At 47.3% G+C, this 25,622-nt stretch overlaps 7 protein-coding genes across 7 annotated transcripts; 4 read left to right on the top strand and 3 right to left on the bottom strand.

Annotated features, from left to right (window-relative positions):
- Nucleotides 1–268: 268 nt before the first annotated feature.
- MCYG_05583 (protein kinase domain-containing protein) lies at nt 269–1,316 on the bottom strand (the record flags this gene model as incomplete). Its single annotated transcript, XM_002845668.1, has 2 exons — nt 269–1,026; nt 1,079–1,316. The coding sequence occupies 2 exons, from the start codon at nt 1,314–1,316 to the stop codon at nt 269–271; spliced, it is 996 nt and encodes a 331-aa protein (XP_002845714.1).
- Nucleotides 1,317–5,386: 4,070 nt separating this feature from the next.
- MCYG_05584 (phosphatidate cytidylyltransferase family protein) lies at nt 5,387–8,140 on the top strand (the record flags this gene model as incomplete). The annotated part of the gene is made up of 2 exons (XM_002845669.1): nt 5,387–5,924; nt 5,991–8,140. 2 exons carry the CDS (start codon nt 5,387–5,389, stop codon nt 8,138–8,140), a joined length of 2,688 nt encoding a protein of 895 aa, XP_002845715.1.
- A 1,724-nt stretch (nt 8,141–9,864) lies between these two features.
- Nucleotides 9,865–12,974, top strand: MCYG_05585 (serine/threonine-protein kinase unc-51; the record flags this gene model as incomplete). The annotated part of the gene is made up of 3 exons (XM_002845670.1): nt 9,865–10,008; nt 10,107–12,759; nt 12,817–12,974. The coding sequence occupies 3 exons, from the start codon at nt 9,865–9,867 to the stop codon at nt 12,972–12,974; spliced, it is 2,955 nt and encodes a 984-aa protein (XP_002845716.1).
- Nucleotides 12,975–13,966: 992 nt separating this feature from the next.
- Nucleotides 13,967–15,984, top strand: MCYG_05586 (high-affinity methionine permease; the record flags this gene model as incomplete). The annotated part of the gene is made up of 7 exons (XM_002845671.1): nt 13,967–14,123; nt 14,193–14,466; nt 14,539–14,989; nt 15,053–15,317; nt 15,361–15,532; nt 15,577–15,789; nt 15,912–15,984. The coding sequence occupies 7 exons, from the start codon at nt 13,967–13,969 to the stop codon at nt 15,982–15,984; spliced, it is 1,605 nt and encodes a 534-aa protein (XP_002845717.1).
- A 924-nt stretch (nt 15,985–16,908) lies between these two features.
- On the top strand, nt 16,909–20,067 carry MCYG_05587 (aminopeptidase 2; the record flags this gene model as incomplete). The annotated part of the gene is made up of 3 exons (XM_002845672.1): nt 16,909–17,441; nt 17,508–19,890; nt 19,951–20,067. 3 exons carry the CDS (start codon nt 16,909–16,911, stop codon nt 20,065–20,067), a joined length of 3,033 nt encoding a protein of 1,010 aa, XP_002845718.1.
- Nucleotides 20,068–20,347: 280 nt separating this feature from the next.
- Nucleotides 20,348–22,966, bottom strand: MCYG_05588 (pre-mRNA-splicing ATP-dependent RNA helicase prp28; the record flags this gene model as incomplete). Its single annotated transcript, XM_002845673.1, has 4 exons — nt 20,348–20,519; nt 20,585–20,673; nt 20,716–22,563; nt 22,670–22,966. The coding sequence occupies 4 exons, from the start codon at nt 22,964–22,966 to the stop codon at nt 20,348–20,350; spliced, it is 2,406 nt and encodes an 801-aa protein (XP_002845719.1).
- A 320-nt stretch (nt 22,967–23,286) lies between these two features.
- On the bottom strand, nt 23,287–24,948 carry MCYG_05589 (conserved hypothetical protein; the record flags this gene model as incomplete). The annotated part of the gene is made up of 8 exons (XM_002845674.1): nt 23,287–23,353; nt 23,587–23,685; nt 23,769–24,151; nt 24,206–24,282; nt 24,343–24,379; nt 24,438–24,475; nt 24,525–24,764; nt 24,930–24,948. 8 exons carry the CDS (start codon nt 24,946–24,948, stop codon nt 23,287–23,289), a joined length of 960 nt encoding a protein of 319 aa, XP_002845720.1.
- Between the last annotated feature and the right edge of the window lie 674 nt (nt 24,949–25,622).

Below are 25,622 nucleotides of genomic sequence, written 5' to 3' on the forward strand. Positions count from 1 at the left end.
GAACGAAATGATATACTTCTCGGCCGGTTCCCTTCCGATCTCGCGTGGATGACCCGAAATCGGAAGAAGGGATGGCCGTATATTTTTGTTTTGATAATCTTATTTCTAGAAGGTTGGTTTATAGTTATTATATTTGACTATGACTGTATTTCTGACAGAAGCGTCGCTAATAGGGTTCAATAGGTGAAAGACTGTGTATAAAATAACCAATTTGATGGAGACCCAAAAGTAACCAGACTTCAGTTTCAGATTGACGCTTGTTTCCATTTCAATTGGTGGTGTATCTATACCAGCCGAGCTTGAAACCAAGCTGCTTAGGATCATCAGAGGCAAGAAGGCGAGGAAGTCCGCGATCTTCTAGATCCTGACAGAATGCTCTTTTCCAAGAGGGTTCTTCTGTTGTGTCCTCCTCGACGTTGTTTTGTTCACCGTTTGTACCTTCTGCAAGGAGCGTGTCCGTTTGTGCGGCCAATTCTGCAACCGTGGTGTACTTATTGTGCCAACACTTGTCGATGATACCGTCAATCAGCGGATCACCATCTAGCTCTGGAAACTCCATATCCTGCATTAACTCGACGACCTTAGGGCCATGTTCCCTTGGATTCTCATGAAGACATCGATCTCCATAAACTTCAAAGCCGTAGTTTATGAGATAATATAAAGAACCCAGGGCGAACTGCTCCGTTCTAGGGCTTAGGAAGCCAGACGACCCGCGTGGGCCTAGGTCTGCTTCGCTGCTGTTTAGCAGCCTCCCATATGGAGCTATACAGGCTTCAAAGTCTGCCCCAAATTCTGCTGTACAGTCAAAATCTGATAACTTCAGCCGGTCACGGTCAAGCAGAATGTTTTCTGGTCGCAAGTCGCCATGAGCGAGGTTGAGTGATTCGAGGAAGGCGACAGCCTGAGCAAGGTCGTTCATCCATCTCTCCCGCAGAGCTATAGGTTCAAGTTTTTCCACTTTTGTAACCACCATTGTATCCTGGTCCCGAACATGGTTGTATTGTATTCTTAAAGAAAGGCATACATCTAAGAATGCAATCAGTATGTTAACCTATTCGATGACTAACTAGGCTCGAACCTCTCATATACTCAAGGAAGATGCCATTTTCTGTGTATAAAAAGCACTGTACTATAAAGGGACAGGGCGGGTGCTGCGCGAAGGCTTCATAGATCTTGATTTCTTTCTGAAACTGCTCTCTCTCAAATTCTTCGGGCTTTGGGACTTTGACAACTATACGAGGATGTACTTCGTACACGGCTGAGATGCCTCCTCCCCAGATCCAGTGTACACCAGGAAACTGTTGTTGGATGTTCATGGCAAGGAGGCAACGTAAGTAAATTTTTCTTGGATCAGAGAGTGTTTGTCTCTATGCCGAAGGAAAAAGAGAGCAAAAAGGACTATTTAAACATGCAAGGGAGGCTGAAATTTCTTTCAAGTAGTCACATACCAACTACACTCTGATTGGTTTAAAACCCCTTGCTAGGACGTTTCAACATAACAATTCACTATGCACATCGAATCGGATAAACTTGAATTACCAATAGCCACAATAGTTCTGCCCAGGCAGCAACATTCATGTAGGTAAAGAAGAGCGCTTGTTGACATGTGCTCCCCCAAGAAATGAATGTGGAAACTTCATCCTCAGGTGCTTTCATATGGACCTGTTCATACCAGAAACCATTTAAGCCCTTTCTCACTTCCCATTCTTCCTCACCCAAGTCCCATTGGCGATGCAGTCACAGTATGGACCTCTCTTAGTTGTTATCCTGAGTGTCCTATACTTTTAATGATGCCACAATATTTGCAGCAATTATACTCCCAGACCAGTGGGGGAGAGTAAATCCTGTGCCTGCATCCGTACTCAATGCTGTCTCATTGTTGCTGGGTTATATCTGCATCAGTCATACTTTTAACAATTTAAACAGAGTTTTGGGTGTAATGTGACTTGGTAGGACGCTGCCGCCTGTGAAAAGAGTTGTTGCGGGGTATGGTACCCATCTATGATGAAAGGGAGGGGAGGTTGACTGTAGCCTGGCGGTATTTTGGCGTAATGTGATAGGCATGCATGTTTGAGAGTAGGCTGGGAAGATGCATGGGATAATATTCTCAATAGCAGCGAATCAATCAGAACATCAAGCGAGGTGCACATAGCGCACCCAAGCCACCGAAGGCCTGCCTGCCTAGTCTCTGAAGTTGGCACTTGTGATAATATGTAGCCCGACCGAGCGAGGGTTGGTTAATAGGGAGTTCTAGAGGGTATGAATTTAGGTTGCAACCAGCAAAAGAAAAAACAACTTGCACCCTTCGAAGTTCAATCTCTGAGCCGTAGGTATGGTTCAGGGAGATAGAAGAGTTTCTACTTGCCAGATTATACCTCTGCTTGAATTTCAGGGGCAGCTTTTTGACAAGATTAAAAATGAACTGCTTCATTCACAAAAGGAGAAGCTTGCTCAGTCCCTCAGATTATGGTATGTTCCCGACCCAGCATCGCGACAGGTGGCGGGAGAACAGGCTTGGACTTCTGAGATGCGTTTGCAATGATAAAATTCTAAGACACATTTGCGGTGTTGGAAAGACAAGGGAAAGAAAAGAAGCTTTCTCCCACACATATATCCGCTTCTAACATTTCAAGTACCTTGGGCACCAATGATCTACAAAAGTCCCACAGGTAGCAGCAGAAGATGAGCAGGCCCAAACTGACAGTAGCTTCTCGCTCTTCTGGAAGAAAACAACCCCTTCCTGGAGCTGACGCCTCTAGAACCGCCACAAAAGCGACCCCAGCATGACTCACCGATTTCGAGGAGCATGGCATCATATAGTGACGATGAATGCATCCCATTCTTCTTTAAGAAGCGTAATAAGATCAACGAACTCCCGAAAAAAAAATCTGAATAGGTATTGAGAACGGTAAATTGTGGAAGAGCAACAAAGAGATGATCTATCGCTCACCAACTGCCTATCTCTGTATCTTCCGGAAAAGCGCAACAAAGATGCATTCCTAGTCGTTAGTATGGGAGTTGAAGATGGATCCAATGTTTCCAATATACTTGAACTCGGAGACCCAGTCGATTTGGAGGAACGCAATGAAGTGTGATGATTATTGCGCTTTTCAAATTTGACCCAGGCCATCATTATGTAGCAAAGATAGCCAGCTGATATATTTCTTGTTACCAGTTCGCTTTTTAGATTGAGATTTTCGACAAGTTTCCCCTCTCCACTGAGGGCTCGGGCTCCGACATCAGACATGACAACGTATAAAGTAGCGCTGTAAACGCGAGCTTTGACTGGACAATATAATCGTTGGTGGGCTGTCGTGGAAGTAAAATCTGGCGACTGTGATGCTTAGAGTTATGGGCTCAAGAGAGAGGTCAAGATAATCTATAAGCAACTGATATTCTTCACATACTCTCTAGTTCGATGGGAGTTGATCCATCCATGAAGCCAGGTCATGGAGTGTTGATGATGGAGAAGGCAGCATTATAAACCAATGTTGGTTCTAACTAGTGGGCCACGTCGAATCAGGCTTAGCGGCCCACGGGAAGTTTATACAAAAGTATTTTTTTAGCACCAAGCAAGATTTAAATTTATGGTTCAAAGTCGATGAGTTGAGGATATAAAGGACGAGGCATTAGGGTACGATAATATACACGCTTACGTCTTTTGGATAATAGAGATACTTTGTCTAAATTATTTTGGTTAAATAATTAGCCCATAAGTGAAATTTTCCTTACGATGTGAGAGTAATTGATTGAATTACTTAACTAGTTCGGTGGAGAGGAAGGAAACAGATTATATTGAAGTCGAATATGTTGATATTATAGAGTGGTTAAACTTGCTAGGTTAACTTATATTGAGTCAATAATAGAAAGTAGTAAAAGTATGAAGATTTACTCCTCATAGAGTGATATCGTTAACATTATGATTTGTTTGCGGAGTGATAGCGCAGCAATAGTAACAGAGTACGTCTTGTACAGCCACCTCTACGGGACCAATTTGACGTTCTCGAATGGCGCATGGAGTGCTCTGTAAACGCTGCCAATGACCATTTTATTTTATAACTATATTTTTGAGCTCTTATCATGTCTATCCCGTGTGCTAAATTGGTACTCCAGCTGCGGTTTACTGGTTTGAAGTATGAGGTTAATGGCTGTGAATTTCCGAGCCTATTTATTCTGTAGGAATAATCCTTGCCTGCCTCCGCTTGACCATTGGAGGAATGTTGAGGACTGGGAATGCACATTCGATTGCCTCGTAGGCCTATTCACTGGGCACTCTAGGGTCTGCAGTAACTACATTGGTTATTGGGATGATATCTTCTGAGCCGTATCCGGGGTAATACCTGGAGGCATCCCAAGTTAGGTCCACGCGTCGATGGAAAACATGCGCCATACGGTGATGCAACTATCTTTGAGGTTGAATGAGATGGAGGAGATGCATATGATATATCAAGTCGATAGAAGAAAGGCAAAATAGTGGTGTGGGAGATTGAGAAAAATTTAACAGACATGACTGTACCTAAAGCTATGGATATACGTGCCCTTGACATCTCAATTTCCAAAAGTATTCCTCTATAAAGTCTAGCATGTTATTTTCTCGAATCCATAGCTGGGGTGTTCTCCAGTCTCGGGTTTGCTGGAATTTCTGAAAAGAATAACACTTGGAATCGAGCTCTTCGCTATTCTTTTTTTATTCTCGCTAGGGATAAATATATACTTCTAAGCAAATTGTTTGTAGCTTTTAGAAGACGAAGCCGAAGATTGAGTTACGGCGCGGGTGTCGCTTATGTAGCTGGATCTGTAGACGTCAAACAATGCGAGACCTGAAGCACCAGCTTGCTATAATCCATTGATAGAATCCATCGCAGCCGTCAAAAAATATTAGCAAACATGCGAAGGAATAAAGATACCAATATAATTTGGTGACGCCACAAGGGTGAAGGTCGCTCGTGCTATAGCAGTTGATGGTATGTTGGACTAGGAATACGTATTACATAACCATGAAATCCTGTCTTTTGTCGGAGTTTTGTGTTATATTATTGGTCAAAGACCTTTAAATCTAAATATCTATTGGCTGGACTACTTTAATTTTGATTGAAGCAGCCAGTAGTAATTTATAATACTGTACCAATAATATACGAGCTAACTTTAATCAACTGGCTAAATCGATCCATGATGCAAGGTGTCTCATGTGAAAACATTTGTGGACATTTGACCAACATCGAAAGCTCCCCATCTGACAAGCATCTAGCTGTCCGCCTCTACACCCGAAGGTGGGCTAAGCATAAACTGCCCGTCGGTCGTATGGGCAAAGGATGGAAGCAAGCTGTTCCCATCCGGCCTCCTTTGAAACCATTTCGAGCACAGTCTATACCTCATCTATGATGGGATGGCAACCCATGAACTCACGAACGAGAGTGAGCTAGAAAACTCACTGGCCGTAGAACCGCAACAGGAAGAAGAAGAGAACAGGTTACAGCGTCACCTCCCTCAACGATCGCCGCATCTCTATCGCCGTTCAAACCAGGAAAACGCCACCACTCCGACAACCGATTCTGGAGAGAGCCTGTATACATGGAGGAAGCCATTTAGAACACCCAGTGATAGTGGCACAGAGGCAGACGATGAGGCAAACGGAGCACTGAAACGTGTGCCTGCACCTCTGGTGAGTAAGAGGATTGAATATCGGTTTAAGAGAGGTACTACTGAACGCAAGGAGCATGGGGACTCGACTGTTCTCCGGCGCTCCAAAAAGCGTAGAGTTGAGACACCGGATATAGAAGAACTGGAATTTCATATATCTATTGGGGCAAGGCTTAGGATTGAAGTTTTGCGGCGGATTTGCGAGACTGGACTTGTTCTCGGTGTTGCGTTTGCTGTGATGTTACGACGTGGTGTCCGCTCGGTGGTAAAAGCTTGGTTTTTAGGTAAGGAAATGCGAGGTTATAGACCTACTCACAGTCCGGGCTGACTGTTATGTGTGCTTTATCTAGAATTATCTGTTTTCTCGCTCCTTATCTTGGGGCTCTATGCCATATTCCCACTCCGCAAGTGTCCGTATGGTAGCTACCGCACAAAACTAAAGAGGATTGTAGCTTTCCCGTTCTCGAGAGATATCGATCCAGCTCCTCTGATATACCCAATATTGATACCAGTTTTGACTGCCCTCTCACTAGGGCCGTCCTATGATGGCCTTGTCTTGTTGAACATCATTCTGAGCCTCTCTTCCCTACCAGCTGCAACTATCCCTTTACATGGCTCTGGAAGTTATAGTGCAGTTCACTGGCTGATCACCGCTATTCCTCTCTTTGTTTCTGAGAGGGTGCCATTTTGCCAAAGCCCAGGACGAGCCATGTCGGAGCTCGGGCTTGAGCCGGAGCTTCTCATCCTCATTTTCCCACTACAAAAATCAACGATTTCGATTATCGAGTATCTGGTCACGTCAAGTTTATTACCAACAGAAGTACAACTTCTGGGAACTGCGTTGGTCAATGTATTGCTTGTCTCCAATTCCCCACAGGCGCAGATCCTGAAAGCTCTAGTTTGGTTAGGTGCGTTCTGCATATTTGTTACCTGCAAAAATGCGCTGCTATGGGAGGCCACTTTGGCTAGAATTCCATCGTGGAAGTTCCGCCGAGCATCTATCCGAACGACTGACGATGAAAATATACTCGGTGCATTAGACCGCCAAGTGTGCCATACCCTGAACCACCCTTTTTCAGAAGATCAAGCATCAGAGAGCGAGGCTCTGGTGGACATTGTTAGAACGAGTGGTCGCCAGGCTAGCCTGTTGTATAACAACTTCACGAAGATTTTGGCGACGGAGCTGGACTTTGACAAAAGGTCCTTCAAACGGCATGAATCGACCCAACAGTCCGTTTCGGCGGTGGAAAACGAGACAAAAATCGAGGCGAGTCTGGATAGCCTGGATGATAGGACACAGCTCTCTAGAGCAGGCAGCCAGCACAGCCAACACATTACAACTTCCAAAGCTGGAGGGATGACACCCCTTCGCAGAACTACAACTAAAGGTGGCCGACGAAAACGCCAAATTCCGCAAAGTATGAGAGCTTTTCTTTCCCTGACCATGGAGCAGGCCACTATTCGGAAATGGGCTTATGCGGTGTATGTTTATGCTATGGTTCTTGCTATCATACTGGTACCGGTGAGGTGGTATGTGGCTAGATATGCACTTGGTGGGCGCGAGCCTTTTGGATGGGCGATAGGGTATCTCTTTGGAAACATACCGTCCATCAGGTTTACACTGTTACTCTGGAGCCTGGAGGGCTGGGCCTGTATCCCACCACGGATATACGATAGTTCGGCGTCCTGCCACCTAGGTTGGGTCGAACATCTACGCCGCGACACTGTTGGAGAAGCAAACTCTCGCCTGTTCCTCTGCGCCTACTGTATCCTTATCCTGGCCGTCGGGCTATCGCTAGTGTACCGGCTCTCCCGCGTCGTGGAAGTGGACACACGCCGGAAGATCTTTCACGGCATGATGGTGGCCATGTTCTTCCCGACAGTCTTCATCGACCCAACCTTTGTTGCTCTGTCGTGTATACTTGTTCTTGCGATTTTCCTCCTGCTAGAGCTCTTCCGTGTCTCCCAGGTGCCACCACTGGCTCGGTGGTTGTCGTATTTCCTTGCACCTTATGTCGATGGCCGTGACCATCGTGGACCCGTGATTGTGTCTCATATCTTTCTCATGCTCGGCTGTGCCCTGCCGCTGCTGCTCAGCCTTGCCGGGACTCCCCATCTGGGTTCTGTTCCGTGGGAAGGATGGGAGGTCGACGGTCGAGATGTAAGCATGGTTAGCGGGATTGTCTGTGTCGGCATGGGCGACGCCGCCGCCTCTCTTGTTGGTCGACGATACGGTCGACGTCGATGGTTCTGGGGCGGAGACAAGAGTATCGAGGGGAGTGCTTCGTTCGCCGCAGCCGTCTTTATCGGCCTTGTGACCGCGAGGGTCTGGCTGGTCGTCGGAGGATGGGAGGCCAACGTCTACTGGGCTCTAACGATAACCAAGTCTACGATTGCAGCAGTTGCATCGAGCTTCATGGAAGCCGTCCTGACGGGAGGAAACGATAATGTAGTTGTTCCTCTAGTTCTATGGTTGCTGGTGCGAGGTCTACGGTTATAACGATCTTCTCATAATTTAACATATCAAGGAAAATCTATGCGCGGGCTATGTTTGGTTGAGGATATAAAATGCTTTTTTACGGCCCATTTTAATATAGATAAAACGATGTATACAGCCAGGTATATACACTTAACGTATGCATATGCATCTCTTTGCCACGTCGACCACGGGTCTGTACCAGGAGCATACCTAACGGAAGAATAACCGGGCATGACTGGCCAGGGAGAACCAGCAGGCCAGGTACATACATACATACCAACCTATACCAGGATTCCACATAGTAGTAGCTATGCATGGCGAAAAAAAGTATACATCTACCTGCCATGCATGGTCCGGGGAGACTAATCCTGGCATCTTGGACTCAAAATCAGTCGATTCCAGCGAGCCATCCTGCAGAGATGTTTCCATACACCCACTCTCAAAGGGGCGAGCAGGTTTAGTCACTAAGATGGCCTTTCATCTAGGCTGTGTCACTCCCTTGACTGCTCTATCACGGGGGGGAGGAGGAGGAGAGCCTCGCCCTGACTAAGACGATCATCGATGTAGCGGTACCTCGTCCTGCAGTGTGGACGTCATAGAAACGACAAGTATACAACTACCTGGAGCTCCTTTCAAACAGCGTCATACACTGTAGATGGGAGAGGTACATGATCTCGCCGTGTGATTTGGCGTGGAGGTCGAAGTACTTTTGATGGACGTTCGTCTGCTTGGAGCGAGTCCCGTGGCCCGGCGATAAGATAAGGTCATCATCATCGTCCTTCTTCTCACCGTCGCCATCACCATCTCATCTTCTCTCGCCCCCTCTGTCTCTCTCTGTCTCTCTCTGTCTCTCTACTGATGTTGTTCTCTTGCTCGCTCTCTCACCGTACTCTCCAACGACTCATCTCGAGGTGACACACCGGAGCTGCTCGATCGTCTCTTCCTGTGGAACATCCCTGCCCTGGCCGCCTTCGTCTGCCTGTTCTCTCTCGCTCGTAATATAACTGCATATATACATATACACCCTGATCCCTCGCACAGCTTGCTGTTATATAGCCTGTCGTTATTAAAAACAACCTGGAGGGATACGTTCTGGCTACCGGCAGCCTATACATACGGGGAAAAGTGGTTTGGATAGCTCCGATTACCAGCTGGCTTGGGAATCGACCGCATAGTAAGGACGCCTGCCTTCCCTTTGGTCCCTCTTCCTCTCTCTAGCTCTCTCTCTCTCTACTCGACTCTTCTTGCTTCTGTTCTTCGTTTAATGGCATCACAACGGTCAGGGGTTGCTTGCTCCGGGTGCCTGACTACAGCAGTGAGATGATTCAAGTAGTAACTACCTTGCAGGCTGCTGGCTGACATCTCTACCTCTGTCTCCACAGGTTGCATTATTTTGGCCTTTGTCCGAACTAGAACTCTTCTATACTTTCTTGTGAATTCACTCTTTCGTCTGGTCCTCCCTCTTCACTGGACTACAGTCTCTTTGAACCCTCTCTTGCATAAAAGGCGCCGGCCTCGGCCTCGACCTCGACCACGACCAGCAGAAACTACACTTTACCCAGCCGTTGACTCGTCATTTCTCAACTTCCTTCTCTACAATAGCTTCTACCATCGTACATAGTTTGCTTGAAAGCTGCCTCAGATGGGAGCGGGAGGATACCCTGGCTGAGGAAGAATATTGGAAACATATTTCGGTCTGTGTCGCTCAAACCGATGTGCTACCAGACTTGGGGGCTCCATAAATCATGGCTACACCATCGGCAGAGAGCTCGAAACGGGCTAGCACAGTTGTGGATGATGAACCGGTGAACCTGAGGATAGGACAGTACACACGACTGAATGAGATTGGCCGTGGTAGTTTTGCAACAGTCTATCGGGGAACTCATAATGTAAGACTTCCACGGCATTGATAAATCCTGCTCTGGAACATGCCGAAAGCTTCTGGAATAAAGAGGAGAGCAAGCTGATCAGGTTTCTTTCGCCATAGGAATACAACACCTTTGTTGCAGTCAAATCTGTCACACTGCTTCGCCTGACTAAGAAGCTGAGAGACAACCTGAAGCTGGAGATAGACATTCTGAAGAGCCTCCATCACCCGCATATCGTTGCTCTGATAGACTGCTATGAGACTTCATCACACATACATATCATCATGGAGTTCTGCATGCTCGGCGACCTCTCCCGCTTCATCAAGAAACGAAACTCCATGGCGAAGCACGAGCTGCTGCGAGACATGATGACCAAGTATCCCAACCCCCCCGGAGACGGCCTTCACGATGTTGTTGTCCGCCATTTCTTAAAGCAGCTCGCTAGTGCTCTCCAGTTCCTCAGAGCCAAGGACTTGATACATCGTGATGTCAAGCCTCAGAACTTGCTGCTTCATCCTTCTCCCGTTATCTGTTCGAAGACCCTTATCCAGTCCGTCTCCTACAAGGGAAGCGAGAATTCATTTACTCCTATTGCTGGAGTTTCGTCTTTCCCCATGCTCAAAATAGCGGACTTTGGATTTGCTAGGTCTCTACCGTCCACATCTCTTGCCGATACCCTCTGTGGATCGCCGCTATACATGGCCCCGGAAATATTGCGGTATGAGAAGTATGACGCCAAAGCAGATCTATGGTCTGTGGGCACAGTACTTTATGAAATGGTTGTTGGAAAACCACCATTTAGAGCTTCTAACCACATGGAGCTACTACAAAAGATACAGCTAACGAAAGACAGAATAAAATTCCCACGGGACACACCAGTTGCCAGCGATATAAAAAAACTAATCCGTAGCCTACTGAAGTTTAACCCTGTCGAAAGACTGACATTCCCCCAGTTCTTCGAAAGCCCAGTTGTTGAGTGTGATATTCCCGGTTTGGTAGGGGAAGACCTGGAAGAACAAATAGGGCGGAATGCTGCTCACGAGAGGGAACGGCTCGAAGGTGAAAGCTTAGGACCAGAAGGCCTTGAGCAGGAGGTATTAGACCAGCCAGGGGAGGGCATGGGTGAAGATACAACTGTTAAATCTGCCGATAAACCCCTTGGCTCTACAGCAGGTCCGCCTGTAACTCGACCTGGCCCACGACCAGTGGTAGGACGAGTTTCACGGCCCAGTTCTGCCGCAAATCAAGGAGAAGTGCGGGAGAAGCATGATACACAACCCACAGAGAATCGTCAGCACGAAGGTTCTCCTGTACCGGCATCAACAAGAAACGATCACCCTGTCGTTAGTGAACTTGCAGTGAGACAGCGAAGCGATAACCAGCGATCTTCTATATCCTCCCTTACGGGGCAGATTTCTGGCCCACCACACAGCCCTCGTCCCCAAGATGCGAAGCAGCTATCGGAGGTTGAAATGGAGCGCGCCGCTCAAGATATTGCTTTTGAACGAGACTACGTTGTGGTAGAAAAACGAGCAGTCGAAGTAAATGCTTTTGCTGATGAACTCGCAGCCAGCCCACGGCTTCGGCAACAACAATTGAGCTCACGCCAGGCGGGCGCTATCATTCGGCGTGCTACAACGACGGCTACTCCTCACTCGCTCAAAACGAAACAAACTACTCAGCCTGATCCCCAGGACAGACCGACTAAGCCAAAGACTGATTCTACGCATAACCGACGTTATTCCTATGATAGGAGATATGGACCAAACCCAATTTCGGCAACATCAGCTATTTCCAAGGCTCTTAATATGGCTAGTGGGAGGCTTTTTGGTGTCAGCTTTTCTCCGCCGTCGGCATTGACAAAAGGCGGGCGGTCTCCCCCGTTAGGTTACAACCCATTCCCATCTTATCCTGTTGCGCAGAGCAGTTTAGTAGTGGTTGACGAGAAACCTCAACATCTAAGCCATGATTCGAAGACCGTGCATATCATCGAGGAATGTGCGACTCGAAGTGATGTTGTTTATGGGTTTGCTGAAGTTAAATACAAGCAGCTGATCCCCGCTGCTCCATCAAGCAGATCGGAATCTACCATCAAGCCTGCCAATTCGGAAGATGGGCCTGATGAGGGCCTGACGCTGGATGCGGTGCTTATCCTCTCCGAAGAAGCCCTAGTTTTGTACGTGAAAGCCTTGTCTATTCTTGCAAAGGCCATGGATATCGCAGGCGCATGGTGGGCACGGAAGAACCGCGACGAGAGCATTAGCAACGGTTTCCCCATATCTCGTACAGAAAAGGACATCGCAGTAAGCAGCCGAATCAATAACGTTGTCCAATGGGTTCGAACTCGTTTCAACGAGGTACTGCAGAAAGCCGAATATTCTCGCCGACGACTTCTAGAAGCTCAGAAACAGCTACCTCCAGACCACCCGTATCGAATGTCTCACGAACTGGGAGAATCTGAGAGCCTCCCAAGCTTTGACCAGTCATCCGACCAGGTTATCATCAGTTCTGGTATTACTGCGGAAAAACTCATGTACGACAGAGCACTGGAAATGAGTCGAACGGCTGCCATTAACGAGTTGACTGGCGAAGACCTGTCTGGATGCGAAATAGCATATGTCACAGCGATCAGAATGCTTGAGGCCGTGTTAGAGAGTGACGATACTTCTCGATCTTCAAAAGAACGAGGAGCTGCGGACGGAGGAAGTTCAAGCGAACCCCATATGGCGAATAGCCAAATCCAAGGAGAGGACTGTGAAGTTGTTGCTAAACGTAAGTATTTCATTAGTTGTATTGATCTCAAGGAACATCGCTCATTATCTCGTTTAGTTGTTGAGAGCATTCGCGCTCGTCTAAGAGCTCTTCGAAAGAAGATGTCGCTTATGGCGAAACGGACCTCTGCTCCTCCAGCCGTACTCTCGCCAAAACTCCCACCTTCACACCCACGACCAGCATCGCCTGCCATGGCTCATTCGCCATCCAAATAATCATACGTCTTGTTGCCGCAGTTGACTTACCCTTCAATGCACTAACCTACCTGTTCCAGACGCCTCTGGCAATATTTCTCTTTCTACCTGGGAATCGGACTCAGACCATCGATCTTTTGACATCTATTTTCTGGCTTATTTATCCACCCCATGGCCCCTATCCTATTTATTACCTATCATTTACCTTCCACAACCCATCACCCTCACACCCCTAATTACACTGCTTCCCATTGCTTTACCAGAATGTTTTTCTATGCCATACCCACCTTTTCTACCTGTTTTATAACCGGCGCGGTTCTTCTTTTCTCTCACTAGGAACCATGCAAAGGGTTATGCCATGCCCTTCTGCAGTCCACTTTTTGGTTATGGAATTTAATGAAGGCGGTCATATTTCATGTTTATTTTTTTATCATTTCATTGGGAGCCGCGTCCGGAGTGGTCTAAGAGATTGGGGTCTGGCTTCAACCTTTGCTTTTTTCTTTTCTTTCTTCTTTACTTGCTTATTATTTGTTTTTCAAGGTTCAAGATCAGTTTTGATGTGCATTTTAACTTATTATGGAGGGCCATAGGTTAATATAAAATTACATACTAGCAACTTAAATAAGTTTACCCACGTTTGTCTTTTTGGTCAAAGAGCTGGTATTATTGGCAGCTATATGTGCTAGTTCACCGTTATCTTTGCTTGCTTTCGACCCTCAGTCTATAGCATCGGAACTTGAATAGATCGAGAAGAAATAGTATATATTTGGTTCCTATGTTAGTTGAGAGTTAGGGTCATCGCCAGCCATGGGTGTTTCCTTCCTACACAGAAGAGGTCCAGCACCATTCAAAGTCCAACAAAACGACTTGGATGCTTCAGATATTATACCCAAATGCTAGTTTTATTGCATATTCCTATACTCTTAGTTATAGGTTATATCTATGTCGCCTGTCTGCGGAAAGTCTCTTGATACTTCTACTCTGCAGTACTGTCAGCCATTCCCTGGAGCACCATGGCGGACTCGAACGATACTATCTCCGAATCGACGTCCACCAAAACCCTGAGCAATTCCGTCATGGAGCTCCCGCCGTATAAACCCTTAGACGATATCGGGAGGTTATCATTTAGTGAAATCAACCTTCCCCCGATGGATCTTACTATACGTTCTTGTGAGTTTGCCAGAAACCAGCCATTTATAATACAGGAGGGAGGGAAAGCTGATATATATAATATGGCAGTTGGCAAGAGTGCCTGCTCTGAATTCGGTGATGAGGTGGAATATAATTCTGATATCGGTAACACTGTGTCCAGCAATGGGAGACAGATTGGTGTTTTCAGCGCTACGTTCCTTATATTCAATCGGATCATTGGGACAGGGATATTTGCTACACCTAGTGCCATCTTGGCTCAGACGGGCAGTGTTGGTATGTCTCTTGTGGTTTGGATTATTGGAATGTTGATTGCGATGGCTGGTACGGCCGTGTACCTTGAGTTTGGAACTGCTATTCCTAGGTAAGACAGTTATACCTGCTTGTCCCATTGGAATTTTTAATGTCATAGTATATGCTAACAGGTTTGATATAGAAACGGTGGAGAGAAGAATTACCTCGAATATGTTTACCGAAGGCCAAGGTTCCTAGCAACGGCGATATACGCCGCTTATGCACTGCTACTGGGGTGGGCAGCTGGGAATAGCGTTGTGTTTGGAGAATATGTTCTGCATGCTGCGGGCGTCGAGGTTAACCGGTGGAACCAAAGGGGTATTGGATTTGGCTGCATCACGGTAGCATTTTTTGTCCATGCTATCGAGATGAAATGGGGCCTTCGCTTGCAGAATGCGCTTGGGTTATTGAAACTGATCGTGATTATGGTCATCATAGTCAGCGGAGCGGTAGCACTGGCGGGAGGTACATCGGGAAAAACGTCGAACAACTTTTCGAATACCTGGGGGGACCGTCGTCCGAGTATATATGGGATGGTCACGGCACTGTATAGCGTCATATGGTCATATGTTGGCTATTCAAATGCTAACTACGTGAGTATAGCTGTTAATCGTTTCTAAGCGTGTGTTGCAGCTCTGACTGAGTGCTATACATAGTCTCTCAGTGAAACTCGAAATCCCATTCGGACGTTGAAAATCGCGGCCCCTATAGGGGTCACCTTGGTCGGCATTCTGTATTTGCTGGTCAATATAGCATACTTCGCCGCCGTACCAAAGGAGGAGATCTTAGGTTCCGGACGCATACTCGCAGCCTCCTTTTTCCGCAACATCTTTGGTCCCAAGGCAGAGCGGGTTCTGTCTATATTCATTGCGCTGTCAGCCTTTGGAAATGTTCTGGCGGTGCTGTTTTCACAGGGAAGAAGTATGTTCGGCCCCTTTTTCACTGTATGACCCTCTCTAACCAGGGATATTAGTCGTCCAGGCACTCGGTGAAGAAGGGGTCCTCCCGTTGTCGAAATTCTGGGCGAGCAAGCGTCCATTCAACTCTCCAGCCGCCGGCCTGTTGGAGCACTATATCCTATCGGCTATAGTGATGCTTGCACCGCCGCCTGGAGACGCATATATCTTTCTCCTAAAGTGGGTATCATTCATTCTATTATGAACTAAACCATGACTAAAAGTTATGAATTGAACAGCATGATTTCGTACCCTCTGTCGGTGGTAAATGTGCTGGTTTCCGCAGGACTTATGCACATATATCTTCGCCCATCAAAGTACCCCGGATGGGCACCAGGCATTCGAGCAACGCTGCCAGTCACGATTTTCTTCCTTGTATCCAACATTTACCTCACCGTTGCGCCGTTCCTCCCGCCGCCCAACCCAAAGGACAACGTGTACGTATACCTCCCATACTATTCGCACTGCGTGGCTGGGCTGAGTGTGTTTGTAATTGGTGCGATATACTGGGTGGTATGGGCCAAGTTTTTACCGTGGTTGAAGGTATATAACATTGCAGAGCATCCCTTGGAAGAGAACAACGGAGCAGTAAGAACGGTAGCGGTGAGGGTCCCATCGGTGAATATCAGTAGGAGACGGGAGAAAAGACAGGAGAATCTCTTGGGCTGGATGAATCCATTCTCTCATGTTGGCTAGGTCGCCGATACTGTGGTGGAAGCTGCTTGGAGAGGGAAGTTGATATGAGAGAAACGGAGACTGTAGCACATTGTATTATTCTCTCGACACCTATCATGTATACTATCCTTTATACAGAGGATTCCATTCATTTCGCAGAATAAAACAAACTGGTCGAATGGGCAGAGATGTGCCGACTATTCTATGGAGAAACAGTTCACTTCAGCAGCCTGGAAAAGGTGCGAACCGATCCCCTCAAACTAGCGGAGAGGTAATCTAGCATGGAAGGGATGAGACAACTCTGAATGTCCTTGTTACAAGATCGTAGCCGTCTATATCAAATAATCCTTCCTTGCGTTGATATTGAGAAAGAGAAAAGATTTTGAGGTGTGAAAAAAAAAAGAAATATAAAAGGGGATGCTAAAACGCCAAGCCATAATAGGTACTTATTTTCTCTAGTAAATTTGGTGTATTTACAAGTACCTTTTATGATTGGTTCGTATCTTTTTGTCTCGATATTTTTTCTTTGCACAGCAGAGTTGAAGAGAACGAAGTTCAAGCTTGTTGAAGTCGATAAAACTTCTGCACGAGAAGGGAGAAGACGAAGACGAAGCAAGGAGGGTTGACTGAGGCACTCTTTGATACATACCGTTCATTCCTTTCCATTTAATCCGTCGCTCCTTTTCTTCAATTGGTCTCTTTTCTGCTGCTGGAGGTCGTTATATGTATGATTTGATATACCTATTCAAGGCATCAACTAGGAGGTTTATATGCATGAAACCTCCCGACAGCCTCTCTTCCGGCAGCTTCTGAGCTTCTGAGCTTCTGAGCTTCTTGACTGCCTTATAGGTCTGTCTTTTCATCATATATTACCAGCAAAGATGCTGTCTCGGGCAGCTGGTGTACGCAGAGCTGGCGCAGCTTCATCTCTCTCCCTCCCAGCTCTGTTTTCACTGTCTTCTGTATCATCTGTATCATCTGTATCATATCTATCTTCTGCATCTTCTCCTTCGTCTTCGTTGTCTTCTTCTGGTCTCCGCCTCAATATTACTAATCCCTCCCGCCGAGGCTTCGTCCGCCCTCCAATCACGCCCGGCCTTCCACCCCGCCCAGCAGTGACTTTCACCCCGCCATCGCAGCGGTCTTCTTCTCTCTCTTCCGCCTCTGCGTCTTCCTCTATCACTCTTACACAGGCTCACTCTTCCTCCACTCGTCTACCCCGCCAGTTCAAGAGATTCTGCTCCTATAGGAGAATGTGTCGTGCAAGGCGAGGTGAAGATGGCGCCCCGGGCTCCATGCCTGTGGCCGCTGCTGGTCGTGAGATCCTCCCCGCCAACGTGAAGCCTTTGCACTATGACCTGACTCTGGAGCCTAACTTCGAGGATTTCTCCTTCAAGGGAACCGTCCATATTGAGTATGCAAGTCTATTTTCACTGATTTCTGCTGTTCATTTGAGAATTGCTAACTGACGGATGATTAGCCTCGACGTTGTTGAAGAGACTACCTCCATCACCTTGAACGTTCTCGAGCTCACCATTGATTCCGCTGCTATCGAGACTAATGGAACCGAGATCACTACCTCGTCTCCTGTAAGCTATGACAAGGATAAGCAGACTGCTACCATCACTCTCGGCGAGAAGGTTGCCGCTGGTACAAAGGCCAAGTTGAACCTCAAGTTCACCGGTACCCTGAACGATAACATGGCTGGGTTCTACAGATGTTCATACAAGGACACCAATGGCAACCAAAAGTACATGGCCTCCTCCCAGATGGAGCCTACCGACTGCAGAAGGGCTTTCCCTTGCTTCGATGAGCCCTCTCTGAAGGCCCAGTACACCGTCACCCTTATTGCAGACAAGGACATGACCTGCCTGAGCAACATGGATGTGGAATCAGAGACTGAAGTCAAGTCTACCATGGTCAGCCATCCCAGAAAGGCTGTTAAGTTTACCAAGTCTCCACTCATGTCCACTTACCTCGTGGCTTTCATTGTTGGCCATCTCAACTATATCGAGACAAAGGCATTTAGAGTGCCAATTAGAGTGTACGCTACTCCAGACCAAAACATCGAGCACGGAAGATTCTCCCTAGATCTTGCTGCCAAGACCCTTGCCTTTTACGAAAAGACATTCGACAACAAGTACCCACTGCCCAAGATGGACATGGTTGCCGTCCCCGACTTCGCTGCAGGTGCTATGGAGAACTGGGGCCTAGTCACCTACCGAATCGTCGATGTCCTGTACGACGAAAAGACGACCGGTGCCGCTACCAAGGAACGTATTGCCGAGACTGTACAACACGAGCTTGCTCACCAGTGGTTCGGAAACCTGGTTACTATGGATTTCTGGGATGGCCTCTGGCTCAACGAGGGCTTCGCCACGTGGATGTCATGGTATTCATGCAATGTCTTCTACCCGGAATGGAACGTTTGGCAGACTTATGTTATCGACAACCTCCAACAGGCCTTGTCTCTTGACTCCCTCAGAAGCAGTCACCCCATCGAGGTCCCAGTCAAACGCGCCGATGAGATAACCCAGATCTTTGATGCCATCTCTTACTCCAAGGGCTCCGCTGTCCTCCGAATGATTTCCAAGTACATGGGTGAAGAGAACTTCCTTCAGGGGGTTAAGGCTTACATCAAGAAACACGCCTATGGAAACACTACCACCGGTGATCTCTGGGCTGCGCTCAGTGAAGCTAGTGGCAAACCCATCGATAAAGTGATGGATATCTGGACCAAAGACGTTGGCTTCCCCGTCCTTACCGTAAAGGAGAACAAGGAAAATCAGACCATCAATGTCCAGCAAAACCGTTTCCTTCGTACCGGAGATGTCAAGGCTGAGGATGATAGGATTCTTTACCCTGTTATCCTCGCTCTAAAGAGTCGTGATAATATCGACCAAGCTGCTGTCCTCTCAGAACGAAGCCAGGACATCAAGGTCGACCTCGACTTCTATAAGCTCAACGCGGACCACTCATCCCTCTTCAGAACCTGCTACACCCCAGAACGCCTAGAGAAGCTAGGAAAAGATGCCAAGGCAGGTCTCCTGACTGTCGAGGACAAGGCTGGTATGATTGCTGATGCCGGAGTCCTTGCCGCATCTGGCTACCAAAAGACCTCTGGAAGTTTGTCTCTCCTCAAGGAATTCGACCAAGAGAACGAGTTCGTTGTCTGGAATGAAATCCTCACTCGCCTCGGTTCAATCAGAGGTGCCTGGATCTTCGAGGGCGAGGAGACCAAGGATGCTTTGAAAACTTTCCAGCGCAACCTGGTCAGCAAAAAGGCTCATGAGCTCGGCTGGGAATTCACTGAGAAGGACGGCCACGTCCTCCAGCAATATAAGGCCCTCATGTTCAGCGCTGCTGGCTCTGCTGGTGATGAGAAAGTCGTTGCTGCTGCCACCGACATGTTCAAGCGCTTCGCCTCTGGTGACCGTGACGCCATCCACCCTAACATCCGTGGCAGTGTATTCGACATTGCTCTTCGAAACGGTGGGGAAAAGGAATGGGACATCGTCTTTGACAGATACAAGAATGCTCCTACCTCTGCCGAAAAGAACACCGCTCTCCGCTGCCTAGGCTCCTGCGAGGACCCAGCCATGGTTCAGAAGACCCTCGCTCTTACTCTTTCCGAGGAGGTTAGAATCCAGGACATCTACATGCCCATGTCCGGACTTCGCTCCCACTCTGCGGGTATACTAGCACGCTGGAAGTGGCTACAGGAGAACTGGGCACCCTTGACCGAGAGGCTCCCTCCCGCGTTCTCTATGCTGGGATCTGTTATTCAGATTGCCTGTGCTAGCTTGTGTACTGAGGAGCAGTTGAAGGAAGTCGAACAATTCTTTGGGGACAAGGACCACAAGGTAACATATTCTTTCACTTATTTCACATTGCTAATATATTGCTAACCATTATATACACAGGGTTACGACCGATCCCTAGAGCAGAGTCTCGACGCTATTCGTGCTAAGACTGGCTGGCTTTCGCGTGACCGTGAAGACGTAGAGACTTGGCTCAAGTCAACCGGTTACAAGGCCTAAGCCAACTAACAAGTGTATCACTAGGGTACATACGAGAAAGACTTTCAAAAGATTGAAAATCAGTCTTACAATTACTTAGGACATCGTCCTTGGCTTTGGGATGACGGAGATTTTCATAACTACTCTTATCATTCTTCAAGGTTAAGGTGTATATAGACATGATACTTTGAAAAACCACCACCTCGAAAGTGTCGTAGGCGTTATGCCTCAATTAAAATCTTCGCTTATTCAGATCATATATATCATATGTTACAAACAAATAACGGGGGCAATGTGCTATTTACCACCCATTACCACCGCCCTTGCCTGCAAATCCGGAACTTTCTTCGATCTTCTTCTGGCCGGCTGCGCCCATTCCTCTCACTGGCTTAGACTGAGCAGCTTCATGTTTGCGCAATTCCTCCGGTACTCTCGATATGGAAGATTTCATAAGCATTTGTTTAAGATCATACCTGTAAAAAGAAAGTTAGTTAAGCACATGAGCAGCAAGAGTAGGAGGTATAGGGCATTAACGTACAAAACATCGTTATCTTCATTTCCCAGGAAAGTGATAGCAACACCACTCTTCCCTGCACGACCAGTTCTTCCAATACGATGGGTATAACTCTCGATATTGGTAGCCATATTGAAGTTAACTACTAAACTGACGTCTGGAACATCAATACCACGACCAGCAAGATCTGTAGCAACTAACACATCTGTCGAACCGTTACGAACGGATGCAAGTGCCGCCTCTCTTTGTTCCTGTGTCTTGGAACCATGTAGCGTGACGGCTGAGAAGCCCATATGTTTGATATCCCTAGCAACAGCATCACAGTTTCGCTTGATGTTGACGAATACAATGATTGGAGGACGATATTCGCGCGATGTAAGAATATCAGCAAGTCGTTTCTTGCGCTTATCTTCTCCCGCAACGAACTCGACACGTTGCTCAACGGTATCAACTGCCTCTCCAACGTTACCTATCGTAACGATTGCTGGGCGACGGAGGTACTTTCTGGCTATCCTTTCGACAGCCGAGGGCATAGTAGCCGTGTACATCATTGTCTGTCGGTATCGGTCCTTACCACCAATATGTTGGCTCATTGCCTGTGCGTTCTCAGCTTCTTCGGTATCCGGTTTCTCATTTGACACTGGTAGTGCATCAAGGATCTTGTTAACCGGTTCCTCGAACCCGAGGTCTATCATTCTGTCTGCTTCGTCCATGATGACATAGCAGCATTGACTGAGAACGAGGATTCGTCTCTCGATACAGTCGACTAATCGACCTGGAGTGGCGATAATAATTTCAGCTCCATTCCGTAAATTGTACGCCTGTTCTTCAAGCGAGTGACCACCCACGATACTGACGACGTTAAAATTGAGAGGTGCAGCAAACTTCATGGCTTCTATCTCAATCTGTTGCGCAAGTTCACGGGTTGGTGCTAGAATGATAGCATAAGGGCCATCGTTCCGTCGCCATTCAAATTCGTCTAGTCGCGGAAGGGAAGAGATATAGACAAGAAGTGGGAGAAGGAACGCTGCGGTTTTACCGGAACCGGTGACAGCAACACCAATGAGATCTCTATTCTGTAATGCAATTGGTATAGCAACTCGCTGAATAGGCGACGGTTCTTTATACCCCACCGAGTCAATGATATCAAGAAGCCGCTTCGGAAGATTCGACTCAGACCATGCACGCATTGGGTTCGGCAAGCTGCCTCCTTTTGTGCTGATGTTGAAATCTTCCTTGAAAATTCGCCAATCTCGTTCTCGCATGTGTTCCAGTTTCTTCTCACTCCAATGGGCATCAATGGCATTTCTCCCGCTTTCTTCCTTTCTGCGTCTTTCCATCTCCAGTATTTCCCTTGCTCGAACACTCCCGGCTTCAAGATCTCTATCTTCCAAAGCTCTAGCATATCTTTTCACGGTGTCGTCGGCAACTTCGTCAGCAAAACCAGCTAATCGACCACGGCCAAAAAAGTTCGCTTCCGAGCGGTTTTGATAGAGGGGGTTGTAGTCCGGGCTTGTATCTTCCTCTGCATTCCATTCAAAATTGAATTTCCTTTCCGTAGTTCGCCGTCGCTTTTTCTTCGCTGAGAAGCTAGATCTCTGGTCTGCGCCCATGTATCTCTGTTTTATGAGTTGCACCTGAGTGTCCTCCGGCAAAGTACGTTTCTCTCCCTTGTTGCCCAAACTGGATGCTGGAGGGCCTTGTGTTATTGTGTCGTTTCCTTTCTGTGAATTTGATGATCGCATGGCCGCTGGCCCAGTAGGTGCTTCGTGCCTCAGCGCACGAGGGCCTGTGGGGATTTGTCTTGAATCATCACCCTTGCCAGAGTCGCCTAGTCTAGAGGTGGAAGACGACGAGTATCCATTTGATTCCAGGCCTGGAGTTCTTGAATCTGACCCCGAACTGCCATTCGTCTGTGTCTTTGCGCGGCGACCACTGTCTACTTCTTTCATTCGTTTTTCCAACGCAATCTTTTCTCTCTGCGCTTTGCTTAGAAATTTAGGCTGAAATTAGGGGCAAAGGTTAGTAACATTGTCATATAACTATCATAATGCAAGAATGGCATAAGAGAGGGTATCTAAAGATAAAGTGTTTAATCGAAGAACATACTTTTGAAGCTGCCTCATCCGCCTCTTTCTTTTTCCGGATCAATTCCTCAACACTCAGAGGAGTCGCCGTTTTCGGTGCGCCCCATCCCTTCTTTTTCTTAGGCTCTGGAGGGGGCGGCGGCGGAGGTGCAAGGGAGTCTGGGGGTGGAGGAGGAGCTGGGATATCTGGGGGTGGCGGAGGAGGTAAGCGATGGTCGACGGGTGGAGGAGGTGGTGGAGTCGGGGGCCGTTCGATGGGCTCTGGAGGAGGTTGAGGAGGAACTGTATACCCGTAGCTACCTTCTGTTCCCCCGTCCATCCTTGATAGAAGCTATTCTTGTTCTTGTCTTGGAGTCTTTAAAACAAGAGAAAGCTTGAAGCTTTTTTTATTTTTTGATAAAGTCGGTTTTATTATGTCAGCAACGACGCTAATCCCGAATGGGCGAAGCAAGCAAAAGAGAAATCGCTTTGATTTATTATTTATATACATTGCAACTCGTGAAAATTTATCATACTATATACAAAAACGTGTTTATTAAGGCATTATTCATTTGAATCGACTCTGGTTCTCATTTTGAGGAAGTCTGAGTCTGAGGGTATACGTTGTTAAGCTTGACGCTCTGGCGGGCTTCTTCAGACCTACTGAGGCTGTTCCTCTTCGTCATTCTTGACGGTATAGCTCTCATTGGCGGAAGTCAATATCTTTCTGGTTAAGGGAGTTCTCATGACCCGATCTCTTGGACCGGTTTTTCATGCTAAGTGTAGGGGTGAAGGAAGGCCGTGAATTATTAGAGAAGAGGCCAGATCGAGAAGAGAAGAATTGTCGGACGGCAGGCATACTGGAAGCAGTGATACCAGCAAACATCTCGATTTCCCTATAAAATTTTCTGTTAGAGATGTGTGCATAATGGAGCTCGCGGAGAGAACTGGCTGCCTTACGTCCAGAGCAAAACGTAGCCGACTTTCCATGATGCATCACTGACATCATTTTGAAGCAGGACACGGTAGTAAAGATTCACACCGGAGGCAGCAACGGCACTAAGATTTCGTAGATGTCAGATTTTATGAATCACGATAAAGCCATGTTGAGTGGTCGATTGCTTGGAGATGCGCAGACTTACAGGCCACCAGTCATGAACACAAGAATGATACCAACTTTCTTCGCAGTAGATAGCTGCAGCTGCCATACTGCCGGCATTGGAAGGATGAAGAGAACCAGATCGACCAGCGAACCGATGATGCCGGTAGGAATGGAGAATTCGGCAAATTTAAGGTAGTGCCATGAGAGGATGCAGTCAAGAATAGACTCTCCCGGCCATGGGCTGCTCATCACAAACGATGTGATTGAAGTTGCAATGTAGAAAAGGCCTGATAGCGTGGCTCCTACATACACACTAATCCTGACATATCGCCTAACTTTGAATAGGAGGTAATATTGGATAAAGAGGCTGAGTTTGATGAGCCCTAATGCCGGTGTTGCTGTGATAACTGTAAGGTAGCTTTGCTGCTCTGATTATCAGTAACAACCTTTCTATGAGCCGGGACTTCTGACACATACATAAAGATGGGCATTTCCAATGAGCTTATCCAGATGCACATCCCATTCGTGTCTACCCGCGATACCATTGACACATCCTTTTAAACAGTCAGTCTTAAGCCGGGAAGAGATGTTTGGCGGAGATAAATATCGCTCACCATTTATTGTTGCCGCATAATATACGAGACTGAATAGCTAAAAACCACTGTTAGATCCCACATTTTAGGTATGTTGCAATATTATGGCTGCTCACAAATCCTATAGATATTGTCACTAGTTGGAAGCAGTCAGCTTCGAGTAACTCATAAGTAAACCCAGCCTGTCATTGACGCCTACTTACAGTCATCCCATTTCCATGTTTTTGAAATGGCAAGCCGCGTATACATGCGAACGAAGAAGCAGAAACAAGCCATTGCGAGGAAAGCTGTCCCTACTCCTATGATAACCGGAACTTGGGACACTGGATCATTGAAGTTTGGTGTGACTCCCGGCGGCGGCTGAGCGCCCGGAATAGTCGACAGCAGCTCTGGCGGGATGCTCTTCAGAGCACTAGCATCTGGTGTATGTTTAGACATGGCTGCTAGCTAGATCAGACGTCTCGATGCTAGAATAGCTCCAGAGCATGCCAGAAAATCTCAAAGGATTTGTAAAAATGAAAAAAAAAAGGACACTACCAACAAGTCGGGCGCTTCGACGTTAATATTGAAAATAAATGGTCTTATGGCACAGCTTTGGAGCAACTTACCATAGTATGTATGTACCATGTACGTATATTAGGGTATTGGAAGGCAACGAGGCTGTGAGAACCAGGGTCTCTTTGCTTCTTCTGCCTGCCACATGTGCTGCATGGCAAGGGAGGCCATGTTCGTTTCCTGAAGATTACTGGATGTCTTGCTGGTCCATCGGGGGCCATCCGTATACATGGTCGCAATGATTTCCATGTGGAGTTGGCCGAGAGATAGGCTATGACCAGCAAACACCCTGCCACTGCGGCTGATCTCTCAATGCGCAAGGATCAAGACGTGGTATTCGCACGGCAACCTGAAAAACATGCTGTAACCCCCTCCCGGACGTTTCCACATGTTATCTGCACGAAGGATTTTAAATTCGTCCGTTCAGTCTAGCGTGGGAAAATCATATTCGTCCATGGCTAGGAGTGGGTATTCCCAAATGCTCTGTCTTAGGCTATTTTTGTGTGCGAAATTGGTCCGTTTGGATTTGGAATTAAGGTAGGTCGGCCCGAAGTCCCTGAATGTACTATATTAATATCATGTCCCCGTGCAATATACGCTTCGCATCACGAAGAAGGCCAAGCAAGCCATGATCTTCCCTTCTTCCGCCCATTCAGCCCCCAAACTTCCTGGAGTCGGGTAAGGAATGATCGACAGGGTGGAGGCTGAAGGGCTGCCTTGCCTGTACTACTATGTATGCATATGCA

This window comes from Microsporum canis, genomic scaffold (genome assembly GCF_000151145.1).
Source record: "Microsporum canis CBS 113480 supercont1.5 genomic scaffold, whole genome shotgun sequence".
Lineage (NCBI taxonomy): Eukaryota > Fungi > Ascomycota > Eurotiomycetes > Onygenales > Arthrodermataceae > Microsporum > Microsporum canis.